This window comes from Malus domestica, chromosome 16 (genome assembly GCF_042453785.1).
Source record: "Malus domestica chromosome 16, GDT2T_hap1".
NCBI classification, from domain to species: domain Eukaryota; kingdom Viridiplantae; phylum Streptophyta; class Magnoliopsida; order Rosales; family Rosaceae; genus Malus; species Malus domestica.
The window spans coordinates 2,789,456-2,813,038 of record NC_091676.1 but is presented as its reverse complement, the minus strand read 5'-3'; the positions used below and the strand labels follow the sequence as shown (position 1 = coordinate 2,813,038).

General features: G+C 36.6%; 4 protein-coding genes across 4 annotated transcripts; 2 read left to right on the top strand and 2 right to left on the bottom strand.

Annotated features, from left to right (window-relative positions):
- The first annotated feature begins 6,413 nt into the window (after positions 1–6,413).
- LOC103402689 (VQ motif-containing protein 8, chloroplastic) lies at positions 6,414–7,184 on the top strand. The gene has a single exon (XM_008341440.2). The coding sequence runs from the start codon at positions 6,414–6,416 to the stop codon at positions 7,182–7,184; it is 771 nt and encodes a 256-aa protein (XP_008339662.1).
- Positions 7,185–10,185: 3,001 nt separating this feature from the next.
- LOC103402688 (uncharacterized) lies at positions 10,186–11,443 on the bottom strand. The gene has a single exon (XM_008341439.4). It carries the CDS (start codon positions 11,194–11,196, stop codon positions 10,273–10,275), a length of 924 nt encoding a protein of 307 aa, XP_008339661.1. The 5' UTR covers positions 11,197–11,443; the 3' UTR covers positions 10,186–10,272.
- Positions 11,444–19,442: 7,999 nt separating this feature from the next.
- LOC103402686 (endonuclease 2) lies at positions 19,443–21,950 on the top strand. Its single transcript, XM_008341437.4, has 9 exons — positions 19,443–20,072; positions 20,219–20,390; positions 20,473–20,580; positions 20,821–20,876; positions 20,959–21,042; positions 21,118–21,210; positions 21,302–21,369; positions 21,519–21,592; positions 21,695–21,950. The coding sequence occupies exons 1-9, from the start codon at positions 19,962–19,964 to the stop codon at positions 21,787–21,789; spliced, it is 861 nt and encodes a 286-aa protein (XP_008339659.1). The 5' UTR covers positions 19,443–19,961; the 3' UTR covers positions 21,790–21,950.
- Positions 21,886–23,583, bottom strand: LOC103402687 (uncharacterized). Its single transcript, XM_008341438.4, has 4 exons — positions 23,032–23,583; positions 22,795–22,886; positions 22,245–22,363; positions 21,886–22,155 (listed from the first exon to the last, which is right to left on the bottom strand). Exons 1-4 carry the CDS (start codon positions 23,285–23,287, stop codon positions 22,059–22,061), a joined length of 564 nt encoding a protein of 187 aa, XP_008339660.1. The 5' UTR covers positions 23,288–23,583; the 3' UTR covers positions 21,886–22,058.

The following is a 23,583-nucleotide window of genomic DNA, read 5'->3' as shown; positions in this document are numbered from 1 at the left end:
AGTTTACCCAATTTTCAGCGGTTTTCTAGTTTTCCCGCGGACCAATCAACTTTGAGGCCATTTGCCGGCCATCTCGGGCAACCATTGGGCTTTCAAATAGGTATATTCTTATTCTACACCTTCATATCTTCATTTTGATATATTATGAGTCGAAATTGGTTAAGAAATAATTAAGTTACGAAGTTTTGAAAATTGTCCAAACTTCCGGCCAAAAGCTCTTAGACATTTAATGGAGTTTTTAACGGAATGACCAAAATGATGGATGATAAACAATCTCAAGGACCAAAGTGATGTGTTATGCAAATCTTAGGGACTGTTTTAGCTATTTAGCCTTTTGGGAATCATCAAATTATGTGTACTTTGGTTTCGTATGACATATATATCCATGGTGATCAATTTTGTATTCGTAATAAAACCATTATAATATTATAATATATTTGTAGAATAATTTTTTGAGCGGACGCTACTTTATTTAACGCAATCTGAATTATGAAAACAAAAACTAGAACTCAAATACATAAAAACACTAATTTAACTAATGTGATAATGCTCACGTGGTAGTTTGGAGGAAGGATTTATTTAATTAAGGGATAAAAATTGGCTGACAGTGGCATGGGGATTTAACAAGTGAAGTGTAGGGCGTGTCATGGGCATGGTATAGTGGGACGGGTCTGCCAGCAGTGGTGCAACACAAGAGGGGCAGACATTATTTCGTGGACATAAAAGTTTAAATTATTTGAATAATCAGTGACCACTTAATTATTATTTACTAAATTTTATATTAAGCAGAACAAAAATTAAATATATAGAGGAATTAAAGAGAGACAAGGTTCATATTCTTTGAGACCAATTATTAGTTGAAAGCTTTTGGGGAGAATTAATAATCATCAATTTTAGAGGTTAAGTTCTCTGAACTGGAACAATATTTAGTTAAGATCGATGCAACTACTATTTGCAGATGGTTTATATATGGTGAAATGGCTTAGGGCGCAGCATGTGCAATGCGCTGCGCATGAAATAGCACGTACAAATGGAAAATTGAGTAAATTACTAATTTAATAAACACTTGGGGGACCATGAATTATGAGTTGCTAGCTGATCATCTCGTAACTAACACAAACAAACATGCATGCGTGTATATATGCATTATTATTACACATTGGCATTGCTGAGTCTGTTTTTGTTGCGTTACTCAAGAAACAACGATCATTGAAGCTCAACTCACAAGCATAGAATCGAAATTACAAACCAACAACAATATATAATGTGATCCACCAAGACCTAGCTATATATGGAGGGAAATGGATTGTCAAAATTATGAGTCCCGTTTGCATTTGCCTTTACCAAAGTCGTGTTTGCATCAGTAAAAAACTGTCATGTGAGAAAAATAAAACATATAACAATTGGCATTCTAGATGCATGAAAATTGTTAAGACATTTTTGAGTAAAGGTAGAAATGAACTCATTAATCTTTATGGAAAAAAAAAATTTGGGCAAATTTGGGGTTGTGCTGTGAAAAAAAAGTGTTGTTTTCAGAAGCAAGGTTAGAGCTGCTTCTGCTTTCTACTCTTTTGGACTCATAATTTTGACAAAAAACTTTTTTTTTTTTCATTTACCAAACACAATTTTAACCCCAATTTTTTTAAAAAGCTGTTTTTTTAAATAATTTCAGTAATACCAAACTAGCGTTTAATTAAGTTGGGAAGTGGGTTTGCTCATATAGTGGCACTTGAGTTGAAATTTAGATGTTGGAGGAGCTAGCAATGGTTGAAACTCGAACGTGGTGACATGCTGGTTTTAATGAAGCTGTTCCAATGAGAATGTTGCTGAAAAATAAAAAATAAAAACAAACAAATAAAGAAACAACAAATCAATGGCAGAAGAAAGGGAATGCTTAAAAGAATGTACGGGAGATCCAACGAGGAGTGATCTAAAAGAGTGAAAGACAAAAGCATCGAAAAGTGAGTGATCAGTCAGCTAATGTTCCAATAATTAATAATATAGTATTTAGATCAGTAGAGAGGAGCATGATGGTTTTGTTGCAGCAACCAAGAGGAAGAAGAAAGAGAGAGGCCTTCACTCCTCCGCTCTGCAAATGCATAATTCTGCTACCACTTTCTGATGATATATACTGTATAGAGAATGGGGAAGAATGGCAGAAAGACGCAGTGCGCGTGCGGTTGCTTTGCGCATGATCCTATAACTAATTACCCTAATAAAATAACAACTCCTCTGTTTTAAATATACTGAAAACAATAATATTTATAAAAATCTTGTATTTTTTATCTTGTTTGTTTGAGCACAACTCCATGGAAGAGTTACTGGATGCTGCTCTGACCTTTTACAGGCACAATGACAGGCATGTGGACGTGGGGTTTGTAAATTTGCAATTGCCACCGTGAATTCTATTAGTATTTTATGAGAGTTCACTGCTCCATTAACCCACCTAGGCCAGAAAGCTCATCTATTTTGACTGTTTAATTTTGACGACAATCTTTATTTTACTTTTTTTTCTTTTTAAGATAGAAAAACTTAATCGAATACAGGACCTTCGATGCATGAATAATTATATTTTTATATCATGTTTGTATATTATATTTCTAATAAAAATAGAACGCATTAATACATATGAGCTCCACCAACACATATGAATCCATCGACACATATAGATCCCAGTTAAAAAATGCCTGGTGGAAAATTTATTAAATATATCAGGCATACATAAATATATTGTCTTACGTGATGATTGACAGGAATTTGTTTGGACGGGACATTGGACAGATATTAATGGGCCGAATGCCCCACTCTGATACAAGAGCCACGGCCCTTTTCTTTGCCAAAGAATGGAGAATGACACTTATGCCCCTGTCTTGCAGGCCACAGAGAGCAGCGAGTTCATTTTCATAGGCTCATAGCTACACGTAGACATAGACGAAAATCATACTCTTCTTTGGATTTTAAAAGACAAACAACATTCTATTTTTCTCGTTATGTATTGTTCTTTATTTTAGCAAATAATCAATAGAAATGTCTGATTATTATAGCTCTTACATCGAATGAAACCGGTAGCCGGTGAATTTATCATTCTTTGAAATGCTTAATTACCATTTCTATCCAATAAGAAATACATGTAATGCTGTTTATTTTTTTGTCTGTAATAATCACCAATAAAAAACCAAACGTAGGAAAAATGTGAGAAAAAGGAAAATTGTTTAAGGTAGGAACGGAGAACAACTTGAACCTTGACAAACTTGAAGTAAAATTGAACGCTAAAGATGTATGCAATTTATGAAAGGATTTGCTGAAAACATAGAAACCCTTGCTCCTGATAAACACATACAAATTTGCAATCAGTCGTCCTTTCTCATGGTCAAGAAAACGTGTTTCATTAGTTTCTGAGGATGCCCCAGGCTCGTGTCTATTAACATTTGCTTCTAAAAGGCAAAGAAGATTACGGAATGATTCCGTTTTTTAATCTTCAATGGTTTCCTTTATTCAGTCCTTAAGCCCCTTTTATATTTAAGCGATCACTAGAAATGTCTGATAAATGGAAAAATCAAGGCATATTAAGATAGAGAAGAATGATTTTTCATTTTCAAAGGATTAAACGTGGATAAAACCTATCATTCTATTCCAACCATTTTGGGGAAGACTTGATTGGGTAAGTTTTCTTCAAGTAAATCCAACCAACTTCTAGCCAATCTCTTATCGATGTGGGACTTTGTCCTCGCACTCTCACAACCACACTCTAATGGTATACTTCTTCACGGTAAGTAAGTGTTTTTATATTTGAATTCTATGAATGATAATTTCGATACCAAATTATTTGTTGATTCGGTATTTGGCATAAACTTGTTTGAAGAAAAAAAAAAAAAAAAAAACTTCTTGTGAATGCCATCAGCAGCAGCAGTTGTTAGACTGGGCTAAAGTGATTTAAGCCTGGACTACAAGAATTGCGTGGTAACTCTTTATTGGGTCCGACTTTGACCGTGTAATAATCTAATAGAATGCCGCTAAGTTGTGCAGCCCACCTGCATAATTGAAACTCGAAAGGGGTAGTCATCATGTTTACCATGTCCTAACTACAACAGTAAAGCCGATAAAATATTTATTCTTACATATATGAATATTTAAAATGAATATATATGCATGCATGGATTACAATGACCACGATGAAGAACGACAATATATGGAAAAATATATTATGATAAAAGACGGTATGTTTATAAAACATGTTTTGCTGATTGTGTAGTTAGCTAGAGATCGATCAATGTTGAAGTCAGATTTGTGGATTGCGAGGCTTTCTTTAAATAAAAAATTGAAGGTCTTGGGTTCAAAACTCTCTGGTGTGAAAGCTAGACTTGTGGCCAGGGGAGGTTGAAATGCCTATATGAGTCTTCCCGGTCCCGGAAGGGGTGTGTAACAGTGGCTTGCCACCAGTTGTCCTCATTTCGATAAAAAAAAAAAAAGAGATCGATCAATGTGCATGTATGCCAAAAGGGAGATTGTAGGATTGGGAAGGTCCTTCGAGAAGAGAGATTTTTTAATATGCTAGGAATACGATCCGATACACTAAGTGTCATAATACAATTAATTAGAAACTTAAAAAAAATTCAACCAATTGCAATAGGACATTTGGTATGACAAACTGTTTTTCCAGCATACTGAAAAAATTGACTTTGAGAATTTCTACAAGCCAGGAAGCTCAATAAGTGAGGAAATATATTTTCATTTAATTGACTTTGAAAAAAACAGCAGTGCATTGAAGAGACAGCTGGATTGAAGTGCCAACTTTTGCCTTGATTAGGTAGTTTCTACCACGATAAAAATAAGTAATATTTTTTGTGTTGCTTGTCAAATGCTATGTTTTGACCAAAGTACAAAAATTAATTTAGTAAAGAACAACACAAACTTGATGAATTTGACTTTATTGATTGAGGTCAATAGGATGATGATATAACATTGAAGTTTATAGGAAAAAAATCGTATAAAAAAATAGTCAAATATTCGAATTCAATTACTTGAATAGTTTATAGGGAAAAAATCGTATAAGATTTGCTTTTGGCCCAACTAATAGTCATTTCCTCACCGTCAAACTGATTAAGTGCACTTAATTATCTGCAATTTGGTTGTGTTTAATTGAATGAGTTGGAGATACGTCTTCTTATCAAAACACCACGTGCATATATAAAGTTCAAGCAGTAATCAAACACCATCTACATATATATTACCCAAAGAAAAAAATATATCTGTAATTTTGCATATATATTGGTAAATCTCAAGTCCTACTTAATTTGCCTTAAATTGCCTTCCATACACTGAACTAAATAATGGCGAACCTCCCGAAATTCACGCCTCTCTGTTGAGGAAATAAGGTGGGAGCTCAACACAAGTGTCAAGAGCTGCGCAGGCTGTATAACTGAACTCCTAAGCAGCTTATAAAACAGTGCTAATAACTTTTTTTTTTGTTTGTTTTAATTTCTTTAATAAAACGATATTTTAAAGTAATTTATTTTATCAAAAAGATATATGAAATATGGCACTATAGCCAATTAGCCTAACCCACATGAATGCGATGCTGATAACATTCAAGTATGTTATACTTACTACCTGGTTGGAGATCGCAACCCTAATTTACATATGCACAATTTCTCAAATGTTTGGCAGATGTGACAATTGATTCAAAATTGTACCTCTAAATTATTGTATTATATGGAAGACATCTTTTTGGGACGGAGCTTTAGAAGAAATTTTTAGTTGTGACGGGAACACGGTTGGTACATCACGTGTTTTTATGTAAGTGATGAGAAATTTTATTTTTTAAATTATTAACTTTTTAACACACATATCCCGTGTGGTGTACCACTTCGTATGACGATCACATTAAAAAATCTTATAGGTGCAGTGTGAATCAGAATCAGTGTCCAGCCAAGGAGCTAGGCATGCAGAAGGGGACACTATAAAAGAAATAATTTTCCTAGTAATAATAATAATAAAGAAAAGAGTTTTGCTTGACCGAGCGGCAACTGCGCCGGCGTTCCGTTTGGCAGCCGACAAATGCTCTCAAGAGGACAACCAAACCTCAAACACATATGTCGAAAGGCAATGGACGAATGGGATAGCAGTTTCCCAATATTTATCCCAATTAATAATATTAATTCCTTGATTGTGTATATATCTATGGTAAATGTCAACGGTCAGAAATGCTGGCTTCCTTCCTTTCTTTCATATTCTCTCCTTCTATATATCACACCTCTCTCTCCCTCTAACCAAATGTCATCCTATCTCTCTCTCTCAATTTGCTAGTTCGACATCTTAATTAGTTTCTTAATTAACTGATCCTTTCCTTTTGCAGCTAGCTAATTACTATTAAGATCAGTTAGTTAGCTTAACTAGGTAACAGATCATTGAGCATGAACCCTGCAAAGTTCCAGCGGGATGATAATCGTCAAGAACAACATTCGTCAGTTAGGAGGGACCAGATGATGATCAACGGAAACCGCCCCTCGCCGTTGAAGATCAACCGAGGCTCCCATATCATCCACAAACCTCCCAATTCCTATCCCCGCATGGGCGCCGCCAATAAGTCAGAGGAGCAACACCACCACCAGAAGCGGCAGCCGGTGATCATCTACACCCAATCTCCGAAAATCATCCACACGCAGGCACGCGATTTCATGGCTTTGGTACAAAAGCTTACCGGCCTCTCCCGCTCCGATAATATTCACGACGGCTTCCAAGGCCAAACCCTAGACACTGACACTACTCATGAAGATCATGCAAAAGTGAAAGTTTCGTCGTGTCAAGACGACCATATCGACAATCCAGACATTGCTAAATCTGCCGTTAGGCGCAGCCATGATGGGAACGAGTCGTGTTCAGATCTGACGGATGAGATTAATTGCGGTGGTGGGAATTACGATAACAATAGTATGATTAATAGTGTTCATCATCAAGTGGGGAGCTCATCGTCTTCCGGATATTCTCCCAATGCCATGTTCAGCAACCCTAGCCCGTATTTTGCAGATATTCCATTGTTTACGCCGACCTCAAATAATTCAGCGGATTTCTTCTGCCCGCCAAGGCCGCTTTACAGATTCTCCGATTCCTCATTGTCTCCGAACGTTGGCGGTTCGATGTCTCCGTCAATGTTCAAGTTCATCAAAGGACTCCCAGAATATTGACTACATGTTGAACAACTAATAAGCAGAACCAGAGGATTATCCAATCGAGCTAGTTGAACTTGATTATTTGCTACCACTGTTAATTTATTGGTTAATTGATTCTTTATCCGTTTCTTTAATTCATTTTACTATGTTGATACAAACAATATATTGCTTGTCCATAGCTTACTTCATTCAATAATTCAATCAAGGTTCTTGTTTTGTTAGCCTTTGTTTATGAATTTATGGATTTCGAGTCTCTACATTTAACCTGAATTGGGTTAGGTCGTGAGTTACCATTGGCAGCTGGAAACCAACTAAATAATATTGGCCTTCTGAAATTTCATAAGGTTTTGGGTACGTAGCACTAGCAAACTTTGTGACGCATATCCATTGACATATTATATAATTCTGCACAACTACTGCACTAGAAATAGGAAGCCCTCTGTGCAACTTCCTGTACAGCCTCAAGTATTGACTTGAACGCTAACCACATCGACATGAGTATTCTGGAAAAGGATGAATATTGGTTTAACGACGGGGAGCTAACCTAGTAGCTAATTGAATATTGTTTTAGTTAAGATCTACATGGTTTACATTGACATTTGGACTAACAAAATGATTTACAATGTGTATTGTTTACAATATTTGTTCACATCTACGCCATGAGAAGAAATGAAACTTTTAGAAAATCAAAATTTGGCCTTAAATTAACGCTAGCTAAGCCAGCATTGGACTTGTATGTACAAACTACAAAGTTTGTACTATAAACAATAAAGGAGAACACTAGCACCCCAAAAAATCCTAACATTTTTTACCATAAAAATTAAATAGCATAGCAAAAAATAATTTACCTTCAACTTTATTAAGCAAAACCAACTTAAAATGCATGAACCATTAGAAAACTCATTTTCTTGTTTTGCTTTATTAAGTTGTCAAATATTTTAAGCTATTTGATCTAAACTAATATAATTTTGTGATTGGACCTCACATGTCTTCAAAATGAGAACCTTAGGATAACAAGATTGATACAAGAAATGAATGATTGAGATTGAAAGTAGAAGATATTAATAGTAGTAAAAATCAAATCTAACTGCTAAAACACCCATAGCATTGAATGATATGTAATATTAAAATCACACGAGCGCAAAATTCATTTGTCAACAATTAAACCAACGGCCACTTCATACTACTATCTAGTGGTATTTTTCTTCATTTATAAGTGAGATGTCTTAGGTTTGATTTTCGTCAAAGACAAATTTGAACACATTATTGTAGATAATTTCATTTGTTCAAAAAAAAAAAAAAAAAAAAAAAACCAATGCACAAAACAGCCACCGACATTGAGTTCATATCATCGAAGGCCCACCACCAAATATCTATATTGGGCCAAAAACATACATGCGGTCCAAAATGTTTTGAGGAAGAACCCGTTCAACTAACTATATCTCTGGTCCGTGGGTTTGCATTGGGCTAACCCCAAATCCAAGCAGCAATCACAATCAGGCATTGATTCGCAGTCGCAAGAGGCCCCGACAACGCTTACTGGGAACATATTCTGGTACGAGGATCGGATTCTAAAATCAACGTTGCGTTTTCGTTTTGGTGAGATGAAAGTATGGAAAACAGTCGCGTAACTGGTTATGTTCTACAAGTTACGTTTGTTTACTGTTTATCGATATTTCTTAGGAAAACTAATGAAAAGGGTTTGAAAATTTTGAGTTTTAACGATAAGGACAAAATAAAGGGTAAAGTGAATAGTACCAGTTTGACTTTTTAGTGTAAAAATTTGATTTTTTGTTAAAGTGAACAGTACCGCAGGTTTTTCGTTAAAACTCTCATCTTTCTTTTAGCACAAGATCAGAATGCGAAATCTAGAGCTATATGTCATCAGAAAATTAAACTTCCAAGTTCCAAGTTATATGCGCGCACACACGCATGTATGTGTATATATATGGGTGATTGAATTATGTTTCTTCCTTCCGAGTCGAATAGCTTATTTCTCAACCACAATATCTTAAAAATATATGCATCTTTTTTCTAATTATATTCTGATGCGCCAGAAAGCCAGACAATATGATGTTGATTAGAGAGAGCACAACATGTCATGTTTGTTGTATTGTTCCAACTTCATTAGGCGCAACTACTAAATTATTTATTTGTCCAAACAAACCCTTTGAACTATTATTATTGTTGGCATCCGCATTGCCACCTACCTACTTTTATGAGGCACAACTTAACTTTCAAACAATGGCACCCCCAAATACATCTGAGAAATGCTTATGTCCTATTTCAAAAGTGAGACTTTTTACGGAGTTTTGTCGTCTCAAACTTTAATATCAATTTTCAAGTCAATATTATAAGACATTGTGTAAAAAACATAGGTATTAGATATTCATGAAAAATCTCACTTTGAGAAAGTTCTCCTTTATTACAAACATACACGAATTTGGTTGGTGAGTTTCGTTCCAGCCACATTCAACATCTAACTTGTATATATTTAGTTTCAATGAGAGCTAGCTTATAATATTCTCATCACTTCTGACAAAGAAAAAAAAAAGGTTCGCTCTTATCTCTATATGAAGCACTAATTGATTCTATTTTATTTAGGGGTGTGCTATCTACACATCTCTTTTTACATCTCACACACCTCTTGTTAATTTATGTCCGTTGATCTTCTTCAATTCATCCGATCCGAAGGCCGAAAACTAAAAAAATGTGAAAAAAGTAAAAAGGGATGTGTGGATATCACACCCCTTTATTTATGGGTATTGTACTTGAAATAACATTCAGTTAACAAAAGAGAAATGTTGAAATAATACCGATAAAAGTGAACTGCCACAACAAAGACAATACTAAAAAACTAATACCAACAGGTTTTAAATTTATCGTTTATACTTGTTTAACAATTAACAACCAAAACAACTGGCAAAGAAGATTAACGACTCCGCTGTCGCAGCCTTCACCGGAAGAGGAGGCTACTAAGAAGCTACTAAGAAAACCAAATTGAAAAGTCAAAAAATGGTAAATCCAGGTAAATAATATTAAGGCTATATTTACAAAATAATGACCTTGCATTATTTGATTTTCGTTGTCCTTTAACTATGATTTACAACAGATAAGACCTAACAGCGCTACAGCACCGCGTGACGGCCGAGTCACATCCACGCATGGCTGACTCGTCAAAACGCTCGTCCGTCACAACAACCCCGTCAGCGTCCCACCACGTATCATCCAAGTCTGCTCCCGTTACATTCCCTAACGGCGACGCCACTTTCCTCACGTCACCAATCGTCACTTTACCGGTTACGCCATCCTTGACGTAAACCTTATCGTCGACGCCTGACGCCACTCCAACCATTCTCCCGAGCTGCGGGCCCCAATCAGCGAGTATCGCCGGAATCCGACATCCGACGCGCGCGTCCCAAACACCTAGCGACACGCGCCCCGACACGCCCGAGTCAGCAGACAGAAACGTAGACGGAGACGACGAGTCCCAGAGCTTGACGACGCTTTTGCCGGCCGCGAAGTCAGACCATGAGAATCGATGGCCTCCGAAGCTTCTGCGGAGGCGGAGTCCCAAGTTACGATTCTGCTCTCCGTCGTCGCCGTAATACCCAGAGCCTCTGACGTGGAAATGTTCATCTCTCCCAATCGTTCTGCTTTCGTCGTCGTACGATATTTCGGATTCCGATTCGTCATCGGATACGGAGGAAGCTGACGAAACAGAGCAGATATCGTCGTCATCGCTGACGTCGGAGTAATCGCCGTCGTGGCGCTGCTGGGAAAGCGGCTGCGGGGCCAATAACCGGAGGCGGCGGAGACTGATGGCAAAAATGTTGATTTTAGTGATGAGGGTGCCGAAGGAAGCAAGAATTGCGAGGATTAGAGCTCCCCATTTCCAGAAACTGTAAGCTTGAGAGACGTTTTGGATTCCGGGAATCGATAAACTCTGGGAAAGAAAAGATGGGTCCGGCAAGGAGGTCAGGCGGGAAGGAAGATCTGTAATTCTATTGAGCACTGGGATTTCCATGGCTGAGAGCGGTGGTGGGAGGAAGAGAAAAAAGAAGAAGATGAGGAGGTTTGAGGAGGGAGGGGCTTTGGGGTTTATAAAGACGCGAAGGGATCAATTGGAAATTTGGAACGGGGAATTCCCAGAAATTTAAAAAGGTTTTAGGTGTGAAGACTGATGTGGAAGATAACGACTGGCTCTGTAAGTTTCGGGTATATTCGTTCCACGTCAGAAAAGCGTAGCTGCCTTTTGCAATTGCAAAACAACGTGGTTGGAATTTGTTGAATTTGCGTCGGGTCATATGTTATTTTTAATTTTACGTACTATGATACTAAACGACATAATTGATTATATTGCAGATGGAGGTGTAACAATATTAGCAAGAGCAAATGTGCTTCACGCCTTCGCCTATGTACACGAATTCAAATTTTCCTCCAGCATTTTAGACTATATATTCTAAAGGTGCTGATTTTTTACATATTATTTTAACCGCTTAAATACTTCTATTTATTTTTTGCGCAGGTCGAACAAATCAAACATAAATTGCGGACATTATAAAACATTCATGTGTTGGAGGAGAAAAATTATGTGTATTTATAATTTTCATTCTTCTTATTAAGGGATTTACTCACATGGAAGAATCGAATATAAATTGTAATGATATAAGGTCAAAAATGTCTCAACAGCAAACTCCCGTATAGATAAGACTATTTAAAGTACATTCAATTGAATTAAGATAAGTAAGAGAATATAAATAAATAAATTCACATGTTGTAGTCACAAAGGGAATTTAAGGTTGAATGTCCACCTCTATAATTTGATTAAATTAAATGTATTATCATTTGTGGAGGTATTAAAAAGAAAAAAAGAAGTTGAAATCATCATGTTAAAAAACAAATAGTCGTTACTCAATACTACAATTTGATGGTATTTCTCTTCACTTGTAAGTGAAAGGTTTTAGGTTTGAATATCATGAATGACGAGTTCAATACCAAATTAGGTTGTCGATTGTGTGGTTTAACCGAACTCCTCTCTTCCCCTACTATAAATATATAATTATACTAAAAAAAAACAAAAAACAAATAGTCGCACAAAAAACCATTCGTGTCAAAACAGATTGGATCACAAATGACTTTTTATCTCAATGATGAAAAAGAATTTTGCCCTTGTATTTGAATTCCTTATCTCCCTAATCTAACAAATTTATTACATATTGGACTATTCGCGGGCGTAGGTGAGGCTGACTCATTGGCAACGAGCAGGATGATGAGATGCCGACCCCGTCCAAAACCTGTGGTGGTCAGAGATTTGACGTTCCACCAATTGCATCTTGACACGTTATCAAACTTAATTGGTTGGTCCTGCAATTCTAATCTATTTTCTATTTTTCCGATGATATCTTTGTATTTTTTGCTGCACTAAGCACTATGGTCTATGATAAAAATAGGAAATATATTTGTCAATGGTTATCAGTGTTTAATCTCTAATCTTTTAGTAATTTAATACAGCGTTAATACATAATTTGAGTTCATTATACAAAACTTCAATTTTCAAACACTTCAATTTTGCTACTTTATTTTTATTTTTATAACAAACGATATTATCTACATTAAATATGTAAGAGAGTGGACTAAGTCTCATAATGAGCAAGCAATAATGTGGTTCAAATTCACATTTGCGCGATAATTAAACCTAAGACCTCTCACTTACAAGTAATCAGAAATACCACTAGACCATAGTAATGAGTGGCTACTATTTTTATTTAAGGGTAAAGTTTGAGTTTGGGACGTAGTAGATTGAAGAGGAATATTCTATACACTAGGCGACCCCTAACTCCAAATTTTTTATTTTACATATTTATTTAAAGATCATCTATACAATTCTTTTCCAAATAAAAAATTATTTAGAATGCGATCCGATATCATAGTAGATAGAATATTGGAATTGCACACATGCATCCCTGGTTCAAAGTTTTCCCTCCTCTTAATAATAATAACAAAAAAATACATTTAATTATTTGTTTAGTATCATGAACATTTCATTGTATTTTCAGCACGATATATGTCTAATTTTTTTTTTTCACCATTAGATATTCACTTATTAGCATTTGAATGCTTATAATTAGAGTGATTGTTATTAGCACAGCTGGGTTTCTCTTATTTTAACGGTTCGCCGGTGGGTGCCCTCTTTTTGCACGACCTAGTGAGGCACCGACCCAGATGGAGAAATGTACATGACATTTGTGGTCCAGTTTTAAAAGAAATTTAATCCACTACACCTCCTTTCTGGTTTTGGTACAATTTCAATCGCAAGTGTGTTACGCATGGTGGCGCACTGCGCACTTCTATGCTGTCACACAGCGACAGCTACTGTCCAATCCAAAACAATTATTATTATTTTCTGTTTTTTATGTGGCAGCAGTTGCTTGTATAGTGCAAAAGTCCATATATCTTGTATTAATCTCTATCTTAATGTAAAGATTGCAAAGTGTTGTTCGCACTTATCATAAGTGTATTTTTTTCATAACATATAGAGTTTGGAGTGTAGGATGTGATTTTTGGAATACTAATAACAATTTCCTAAAGATTAAGGGCTTTGATTTGAGGTCCAGTTAATTAATCAGTGCAAGATAGGTGGTTGAGTCTGGTTTCTTCACATTAGAAACAAGTGGATTATTGTCACATCCCGGCCCGGGCCCCGACCATGCCCTAACGATTTTGTTTTTGAGAACTTATATGAGAACTTCCCAGTGGGTCACCCATCATGGGATTGCTCTCGTGCGCTACTCGCTTAACTTCGGAGTTCCAATGGAACCCGAAACCAGTGAGCTTCCAAAAAGCATCGTGTTAGGTAGAAATGAGAATATACATATAAGGCTTACATGATCCACTCCCCATGACGATGTGGGTTGTTACAATTCACCCTCCTTAGGAGCCCGATGTCCTCGTCGGTACACATACGGCCAGGGATTGGCTTAGATACCAAATTGTTGCATCCCGGCCTAGGCCCTCACCACATCTCGGGCTCAACTCCACAGTAGCACGATATTGTCCGCTTTGGGCCCCGACCATGCCCTCACGGTTTTGTTTCTGGGAACTCACACGAGAACTTTCTAGTGGATCATCCATCATGAGATGGCTCTCGCGCGCTACTCGCTTAACTTCGGAGTTCCAATGGAACCCGAAGTCAGTGAGCTTCCAAAATGTCTCGTGCTAGGTAGAGATGGGAATATACATATAAGGCTTACATGATCCACTCCCCATAACGATGTGGGATGTTACAATTATGTTGTTTACTAACAAAATGATAGAAGCAGGTTACATGCAATACACACCTAATTATTTCCTAATTGTGGATTACTGGCCAAAAACACTTCCTAATTAACGAACTATCTGGAAGAATGCGTGGCTTTTACTAATAAGATCGTATGTATTTACATGCTCCTTTATTTTTCAATTTCAATTGTTTACCAAGCAAACCGTAGGTATTAGGTAATTATATATGCCCAAACACACATAAAATACTCACTGTCAATATGATACTTTTATGAAATTAATTAAGCTTAATTATTGGTTAACTGTAGAGTTGTAAGTGTGGATAAAATTTTCAATGTGATTGAAATACAAAACGGTATACCACATATAATAATATCAGTTGAGGGACACAGAAAAATATATGTTCTTTTCACTTAAATAATGATGAGTTAGTATTCCGAGTTGTGTCATGATCGTACACCAAAAATATCTCGTGTGAGCACAAACCAAATTCCAAAGATCACTAATGGTGATGGGAACTCGAATAGTAATAAAGACAACAAAAAATAATAAAAGAGAGACGAACTAGAAGTCGACTTAAATAATGAAGCATTAGTGTCACAACTTGTGTTCTGAGTATTTAAAAAATCTCTTGTAAACACAAACCAAATTTCAAAAGATAACTAGTGGTGATGAGAACTCAACTAGTCATAACAACAACAACAACAAAATAATAAAATAGAGATAAATTAGAAGTGGACTTAAATAATGACGTTTTAGTTTGTATCCTGATTATATGAAAAATCGCTAACACTAACCAAATTTCAAAGATCACTAATGGTGATGAGAACTCGACTAGTACCTAACAATAGAGACAAACTAGAAGTCAACTTAAATAATGAAGCGTTAATGTCTTGACTGGTGTTCTGAGTATATGAAAAATCGCTCGTGTAAACACAAACCAAATTTCAAGGGGTCACTAATGGTAATGGGAACTGGACTAGTAATAGCAACAAAAATAAAATAAAAGAGAGACGAACTGAAGTCAAGTCAAGCGGGAGAGATCCATAGACCCAATCATCCAAAAAGTCTGAAGCCAATTTACGTGATACGCATGCAATATTTTTGGGTAAATTAAATGTAGTTACTTGCTGAAGTTTCTAAGTTTTATTTTCAAAGTTTGTCCTACTTATGGTACGTAGAAGTAATTAGGAGTTGACAGTGAAATATGTACAACGTGAATTGCATTGGTCTAAATAATTATCTTGTGCCAAACTTTACGCGAACAGGAAGAAAGTAATCAATGACTAACCCCAAAATTTTTGACTTTAAGATTAGATTAATTATACAAAGACTATGAGTTATCGAAGAGAACATAACAAGTCATTTATATCAATATCAGACAAGGCAAAAATGGTGAAACTTTCAATATTCCTATAATATCGTCACTTTGATAGAAAATAATGATATTCTTCTTCACTTGTAAATAAATAAGAAGTCTTAGGTTCAATTCTCATTAAATGCGAATTTGAACCATATTATTGGTAGCTCATTTGGAGACTAGGCCCACATCCTCACCCTTAATGTAGATACTATCATTTGTTTAAAAAAAAAAATCTTAAGACTCAAGTTGTGGGTAGTTTATTTATTCTTCATTTGTTTTCAATTTTTTTTTAATAAATATATAAGTAGATCTAAAATAAAATAAAACTTAAATTTTAAATTAAAATTGGCTCAATTACCACACACACGTAACCCAACGAGTAAATAACAAAATCAAATCAAATCTCATCTCAAACTCAACAAGTGTTATATATTTTATGTCACATACAAAGCATGGAGAGAGAGACGCATACATTCTATGTTTCATATTATTTTTTTATTTATTTCTTCCGTCACATGACTGATGAAAAAATGATGCGAAACATGTTACACGAAATTTCTACCAAGGCACGAGGCATGGCTAATCTTTGCCTTTCCAATTCAAACTATTGAATTGAATTTAATTTCAGCACGTGTTCAATTCAATCATTAGTGCTGGTCCTACACTGTTTGAAATCCAGAAGAAGGGCTGGTTTGGTATTGCTGTGTTTTGAAAAAAAACTGATGTGAGAATAAGCGGTTGTGAAATAAATCAGCAGAGTGTTTGGTAAATTTTTTTGTAAAATGCTTTTGGAAAAAAAAGCAGTCTCATAGTGGGTCTTTTCATTAAAGGAGTATTGTAGCTCCGTGTGTTTTGAAAAAAAAACCAGTTTTCCAAAGTTGCAAATAGCAGCTTCAGCTTTTTCCTTTGATTTCAGCTTATTCTCATAGCAGCTTCCAAAATAAGCTTTTTTTTTTCAGTTTACCAAACACCTAAAATCCTCACAGTTTTTTTTTCATGGGTGTTATTTTTAAGCAACTCACTCCCAAACCACCCCGAAAAGAGGATGAAATTTGAGATGTGAAAACTTTTGGAGCAGGACCAAGGAAGAAAATATCGGTGATATCGGAAATATCGGTAGTCCGAAAACACGGAAATATCGATGGAAATATCGGTAAAATATCGATATCGATAAAAATTACATGGAAACCACGGAAATTGTAAGAAAAACTTGGAAATTTTTATTGAAACTTTGTAGGATGTTTATTTAGTCAATTATCTATTAGTTTATCACAAAAAATTGGAAGGAAATGCATTGCATGATGGATTTAACATTATCAAGTTGATTATATAGCGATCTGACAAACATTATGAGTGTAGAAAATATGTAGTAATTAATGAAAGAAGTCTAAACACACCATAATCATTTATATATAATGAATTAGTACAATATTTTACACTTTAGAACCACATAGAGTTCCTATGAGGTTCAAATTTGTCACTATCTTCATCATCTCTATGTGTAGAATGAGTGAGTCATGTGTCCTCCTGACAGGAGGAACCCACACACACACACAAATGACCACCATTCATGGTCTGAAAAGAATACAATTGATAATTGTAAAAGCTGCATGAAATTGTCTAAATAATTGTAAAAATATTGAGTGAGTTTATCCTCCTGACAGGAGGAACCCACACACATCATCACTGTCAAAAACACATCGCACGCACACACAACGCACGCACGCAGACCACACCTCAGTCTCTCTCTCTCGATCCTTCTCGTTCTCTCTTCTCCCTTCTCTTCTTCCAAACACACACACACACACAGAGAGCTCCTCAGTCTCTCTCTCTCTCGATCATCCTTCTCCATCTCTCTTCTCCCTTCTCTTCTCCCACACACACACTCACACAGAGAGCTCCACAGGTTGACATCGGATCCAAGTCCAACACACGCACACACAGAGATCGGACTCACAGAGATCTCCGATCTCTCTTCTGCCAAACACACACATGCACACAGAGATCTCTCGATCTCTCATCTCCATTCTCCGATCTCTCTTCTCCCAAACACCCACATACAAAGAGAGATCTCCGATCTCTCTTCTCCCAAACACACACACACACACAGATCGCCGTTGATCGTGGCTCAGGCGAAGTCAGAGGTGCGCCGCGGAGCAAGGATCATTCGTATTCCGCTTCGTCAGGTGAGATTCCATGAAACCCTAAACCCTAATCTCTCCGACTTCACCCTGCCTTGAATCGTTTGTATATTTGTGAAATCTGATGTATATTTGTGAAATTAATGTTAAGATTCGTGTTTTTGCAAGGTTTTTGGGACGAAACCGGCCCGGGAATCGCCCCACCGTCTCCGGCGTTCTTCTCCGACGTCGCCTCGGATTCCGATTCCACCGTCCATGGATATTTCGCCGATAATTTCCAAATATCGCGATATTTGGCCGAAAACCCCACGGAAACCAGTTAAAATATCGCCGACCGGAAAAATCGATATTATCGGCAATATTTCGCCGATAATATCGATATTTAAATCTGTGAGCAGGACCTATGGTGATTTCATCTTCATGTTGAAATTCAATGAAATGGGCCTACACTGTTGCCGTTGTCGTTTTTTGTTTACAGTGATCCTGGGCTCAAGGCCCACAGGAAAAGGTTAGTAATGCGATCATTGATTTTAAAACGATTATTATAGCCTTTTTTCTAGCCTTAAGTTTTGTCTTAAGACATCACTTTAGGTACACGAATGTTACATGAATGATCTTTCAAAGTCACATTTTTAAGAATTATTATAGTATTAAAGTAACTCCGATGCAACGATGCAAAGATAAAATATTCTTAATTAGTTGATCTATAAATCAATTGCCGTCAAACAACAAACTGTTTGATTTGGGCAGCTTGAACACCTGAGGAGCTGCGACCCCTAGCCTTTTGTGAAAAACTTGTCACCACTCTGGTTGCATATGAGGGGTCATGTTATGTAATTAACAATTTGAAGAATGCATACGGTACGTACGAACGTACGTAGGAGAAAATTTAGGAGATCCAAATGTAAATTTTGAGACGTACTCTGAAAGCGCCAATTGAATTTGAGGAACAAATCTCAATATGCTAATGCATGCATCACCCGTGCATAACTGCATCAACCTTGATGCCAAGTCAAAGTGAGAGAAGCGTGAATCCAACACTTAAGATTTTCTAAAATGACAGAAAACGTTTTTAAAGAAAATATCATGTGTTTCAAAAGCATTTAAAGTGATTTTTGCAATAAGCACAAGTTATGTGTTTATTGTAAGAAGTATTTCAAGTGTTTTTCCAAAATTAACTTTCATTTTTACTAAAGATTGGTTCCAAAATAATTTTCACAAAAAACGCTTTCAATTATTTTAAAGCACTTCTAAATAGATCTTAATATAAGAAACCCGCTGCTGATGTGGAAGCAAGACATGCGACCAGGATGAGGCTAAAATATCTCTGTTAGTCGACTGTAGAGTAAATAAAGAGCCTAATTGGCAAGAACCAGGAATTACGGGATACTTTGGACCCTTGGTACGTTCTGTTGCCTTGGCTTTCTAGGGCATGTACCGTTACCATTACATTCCCACCTTCATCACCATTTCACGTTTCAAATAAAAGAACTTTAACGAAAAGTTTACGGTACTGTTCATTTTAACGAAAAATTACATTTTTACACTAAAAATTCAATCCTGATACTATTCACTTTACCCTTTATTTTGTCCTTATCATTAAAACTCAAAGTTTTCAAATTATTTTCATTAGTTTCCTTTCAAAGAATCTCTTTCTATTTAAAAGTGCTTTCCTATTTAAATACGAAAACCAGGATTTCTTGCTTAAATAACCAAGATATATACACCCTCAAAATCCCCCATTAACTGCAGGCGATTAGTGTGTGAACACAGAGCCACCATTGTCGTGCTTGTAAAATGTCATCCACATGATTCAATTTGGTGAAATCCGATATCCATCCCTGCCAAAAACAAAAGTTAATTTATATGTAAAATGACATCCACATAATTCAAATTTAAATTCCTTTCCAATTTGTGTTCTCATTACTAACTATAAAACCAGAGAAAATCCGTCATATATTAGCTGCATTTTTCAGCAGTCTTGTTTCTTCGGACGAAAGGGAAGCGATGGAGTGTGGCAGGATCCAGATTGTTATTGCCTTGTGCTTGCTGCTCCTTTTTCCTGTGATTCATGGCTGGGGCAATGATGGGCATGTCACAATCTGCAGAATTGCTCAGGTTCTATCCAACGTCATATTTTTCTCATACCTCGGCTTAACCTTGGCTAGAGTAATAAAGATATACCATATTTTGCGTATCGGATAAATTTTTAGTCAAAATTCGGGTGTGGTTTTTTTTTTTTTTTTTGGGTGATGTGATGACAGTCTAGGCTGAGCAAGGCGGCGGCGGATGCGGTGAAGCAACTGCTTCCAGACTATGCAGAGAATGACTGGAGCAGCCTGTGCTTATGGGCAGATCGTGTCAAGTTTATTTTTCCCTGGTCATCTGCCCTTCACTACATTAACACTCCTGAAGTTTGCAATTACCAGTACAGTAGTATGTTCCTTTAAACGTGATTAGTGCATAATATGTGTATTAATTCTAATTAATCATGTAATTACTAACGATTAATCTCCAGGGGACTGCAAAGATGAGGATGGAGAGAAGGGGCGTTGTGTTGCAGGGGCAATTAAGAATTACACCACTCAGCTTCTGACCTACAATAGCCAGTTGTCTAAACCTAAATGTAAATACTATACCTTTTGAAAATTACTATTACGTAGAATTCTCATTGCATGACGCACAATTGATTGATAATGTATCAATATCATTAAAAATGTATATGTATTTTGTTGATATATATGTCGTACTGGGGACTATGATATCAATCCATTATCAATGAAGTATTAGAGTCTCTTTTCATCGCGGACTATAAGATTATGTGACCGAGTTCTGTTTTTTACTATTTTTTTTCTGTGATAATCAGATAACCTCACGCAGGCGTTTCTATTTCTTTCCCATTTCATAGGAGACATCCATCAGGTACGGCGCAATCTGTATAACCAAACACGCATGATGTTATGTTACCCTAACTCACGATCATGATCTTACCCGTGTTACACAGCCTCTGCATGTAGGTTTTGCTTCGGACAAGGGAGGCAACACAATTGACGTTCACTGGTATACGAGGAATCAAAATCTTCATCATGTAAGTCTCATCTTCCAGTTCATTGTTCGAAAAACTACTATTTAATTTAACTAATTTTTCAAAATTTACATACAGATTTGGGATGACAACATAATTGAGACGGCGGAAGAGAGGTTTTACGATTCCAATGTCGAAGAACTAATTGACGCAATTAAACAGAACATTACGGTATCTTAGACTAACTGTGGTAGAATATTTTCTGAAATGTCTGAATCCTAACCTTTGTTCTTTGATGCTTATTATATGTCTTTGAAAACAGACTGAATGGTCAGATCAAGTTAAGGGTTGGGAGACCTGCAGCCTAAACAAGAAAGCATGCCCCGACGTGTATGCATCATTCGCTTATGTTATAAATTGGCCAAACTTTATGTTTTCGAGCCTTCTGGTTGCGTTAAGTCTGTTCTACTTGCTGATAAGATCAGCAAGGATCGGCCTAGACGATTCACTAACCTAATTACTGGGGTACTTATTTGCAGATATGCATCTGAAGGTATCAAAGCGGCTTGTGATTGGGCATACAAGGGTGCAGATGAAGGTTCAGTGCTAGAAGGTAAGCATGGATGTTTTGAATTCAATGGTAGTATGCTTGTTTGTTCGATAAATTGAGGAGAAAAAAAATGAAGGGAATAAGTTAAACATTGTTAATTTGCAGATGAATACTTCCTCTCCCGGCTACCAATAGTCCATAAGCGGTTAGCTCAAGGTGGTGTCCGTTTAGCAGCTACCCTCAACCGCATCTTCGGGTGACAGAACACTTGTTCTGCTTAAAGTTAATAAGATTTCCAGAAGCATATATGCCTCCAAGTTTAAAGATATTGTACTTGGTAGTTATATAATTAGGTATTGTTCTAGAATTATCTTTGTTTCACAAATATAAACCTTAATATATCGTACCGCTTACTTTTCCACTACAGAGTTTTTTCACAGCACAAGGTTCATATAAACCGTCATAAGTTAACACCAAGTTTTCTTACATCGTCTCAATCGATACCAGTAGCATCCAAATGAAAACACACTCAAGCAACTTCACCTTCAGCTTGTGATTTCTTCACGACGAGGACAGGGCACTTGGCGTTCTGAACACAGTAGTTGCTGACACTACCAAGAATTGCCCTAGCTCGGCACATCAAATTCGTCAGACCCCTAAACGAGATGCAGGCAAATAGACACAAAAATAGAAATTTGGAAGAAATGATACTGACCTTTTGATTTTTCCCAGCCCACGCTCGCCTAGAATTAGCAGATTGATGTTGTGTTTTTGGACAGCGTCACATATGGCTGCTTTCGGATCTCCTACTTCTGTGACTGTCTCTGCATTTACCTATGAGAAAAAAAAAATGGTAAACTTAAATTAAATGTTTCACAATGGTATGGTATATTAGTATAGTATCCCAAAGAACATCAGAGCGCCATTTTTGGTGGAGCTAAAACTGCTTACTGATAACCAAAATTACCCTTGACAAGGTTTGGTAAACATAAAAGTGTTTTTGGGTCATACAAGCACTTTTTGAAAAGTGCACTTCTAAGTAATGCACTAGGAAGTATTGAAATTTTTAGTAAAAATCCGAACTGCTTCTGCGAAAAGCGCTGCTAGCAAAAACGCATATAAGTAGTGAATATCCAAAAGCAGTCTCAAAAGTACTCATACGAATATACAAACAAATACAAGTATATATTAAAAAAATATATATATATACACACACAAGCGCACATAAAGTTTTGTGATTGAAGAACGAAGAAATTTGGCCCTACCCCATGATTAGCACAGATCTCTTTAGCTTTCTCCAACAGTCCCAACGCTAACTTCCTGTGATTTTCCTGGGAGGAGTTAACAAACTCCTGATCTGTATTCCATAACACGAACAGGTAGCACCAAGCAATTTGTCAGAGGATTTCACAGAAATCTCCTCTCCACATGTGTACGGTATTATGTACCTTGAAAATAAAAGAGCAAAAGAAAAACACGATGAAGAGACTGAACAACTTAACTGGAAGACATAGGATAGTACATGCGAGCATTGCCGAGCGACGCTGAGAAGATGACGTTGCCGGCGGAGGGAGTCTGAGCCGTGAAGATGATCAAGGGCGAGTTGGTTATGGAATCTTTGAGATTGTCGAGAACCCACATGAGCGCATAATGACTGCAATCGCTCTCGTCAATGGCCACCATCACCCTCTTCTCAGCTCCTCTTGCAATCGCTTCTCCCATTCTTTCTTCTCCTCTCGCAATCGCTTCTTCCCCCATTTTTTTCCCTTCGGGTTTTTGTTGACAAAACGAGAGGGAGTTTACCTCTATTTATCTGATATTTCGGGATATTTGTAAAACATGGTAGTTGAAGAAACAGATGGCTGGTTTTCTCAGGTCAAAACTACCAGTCAAACACCTAGTTCAACCCCATGGAAATTTTTTAATTGTGATGGGAACACGGGTACACACCAGTGTTTTTATGCAAGTACTGAAATTTTTTAATTTTTAAGTTATTAACCTTTTAACAGATATAATCTACCATTTATATAGGGACACGTGGTATACCACTTCGT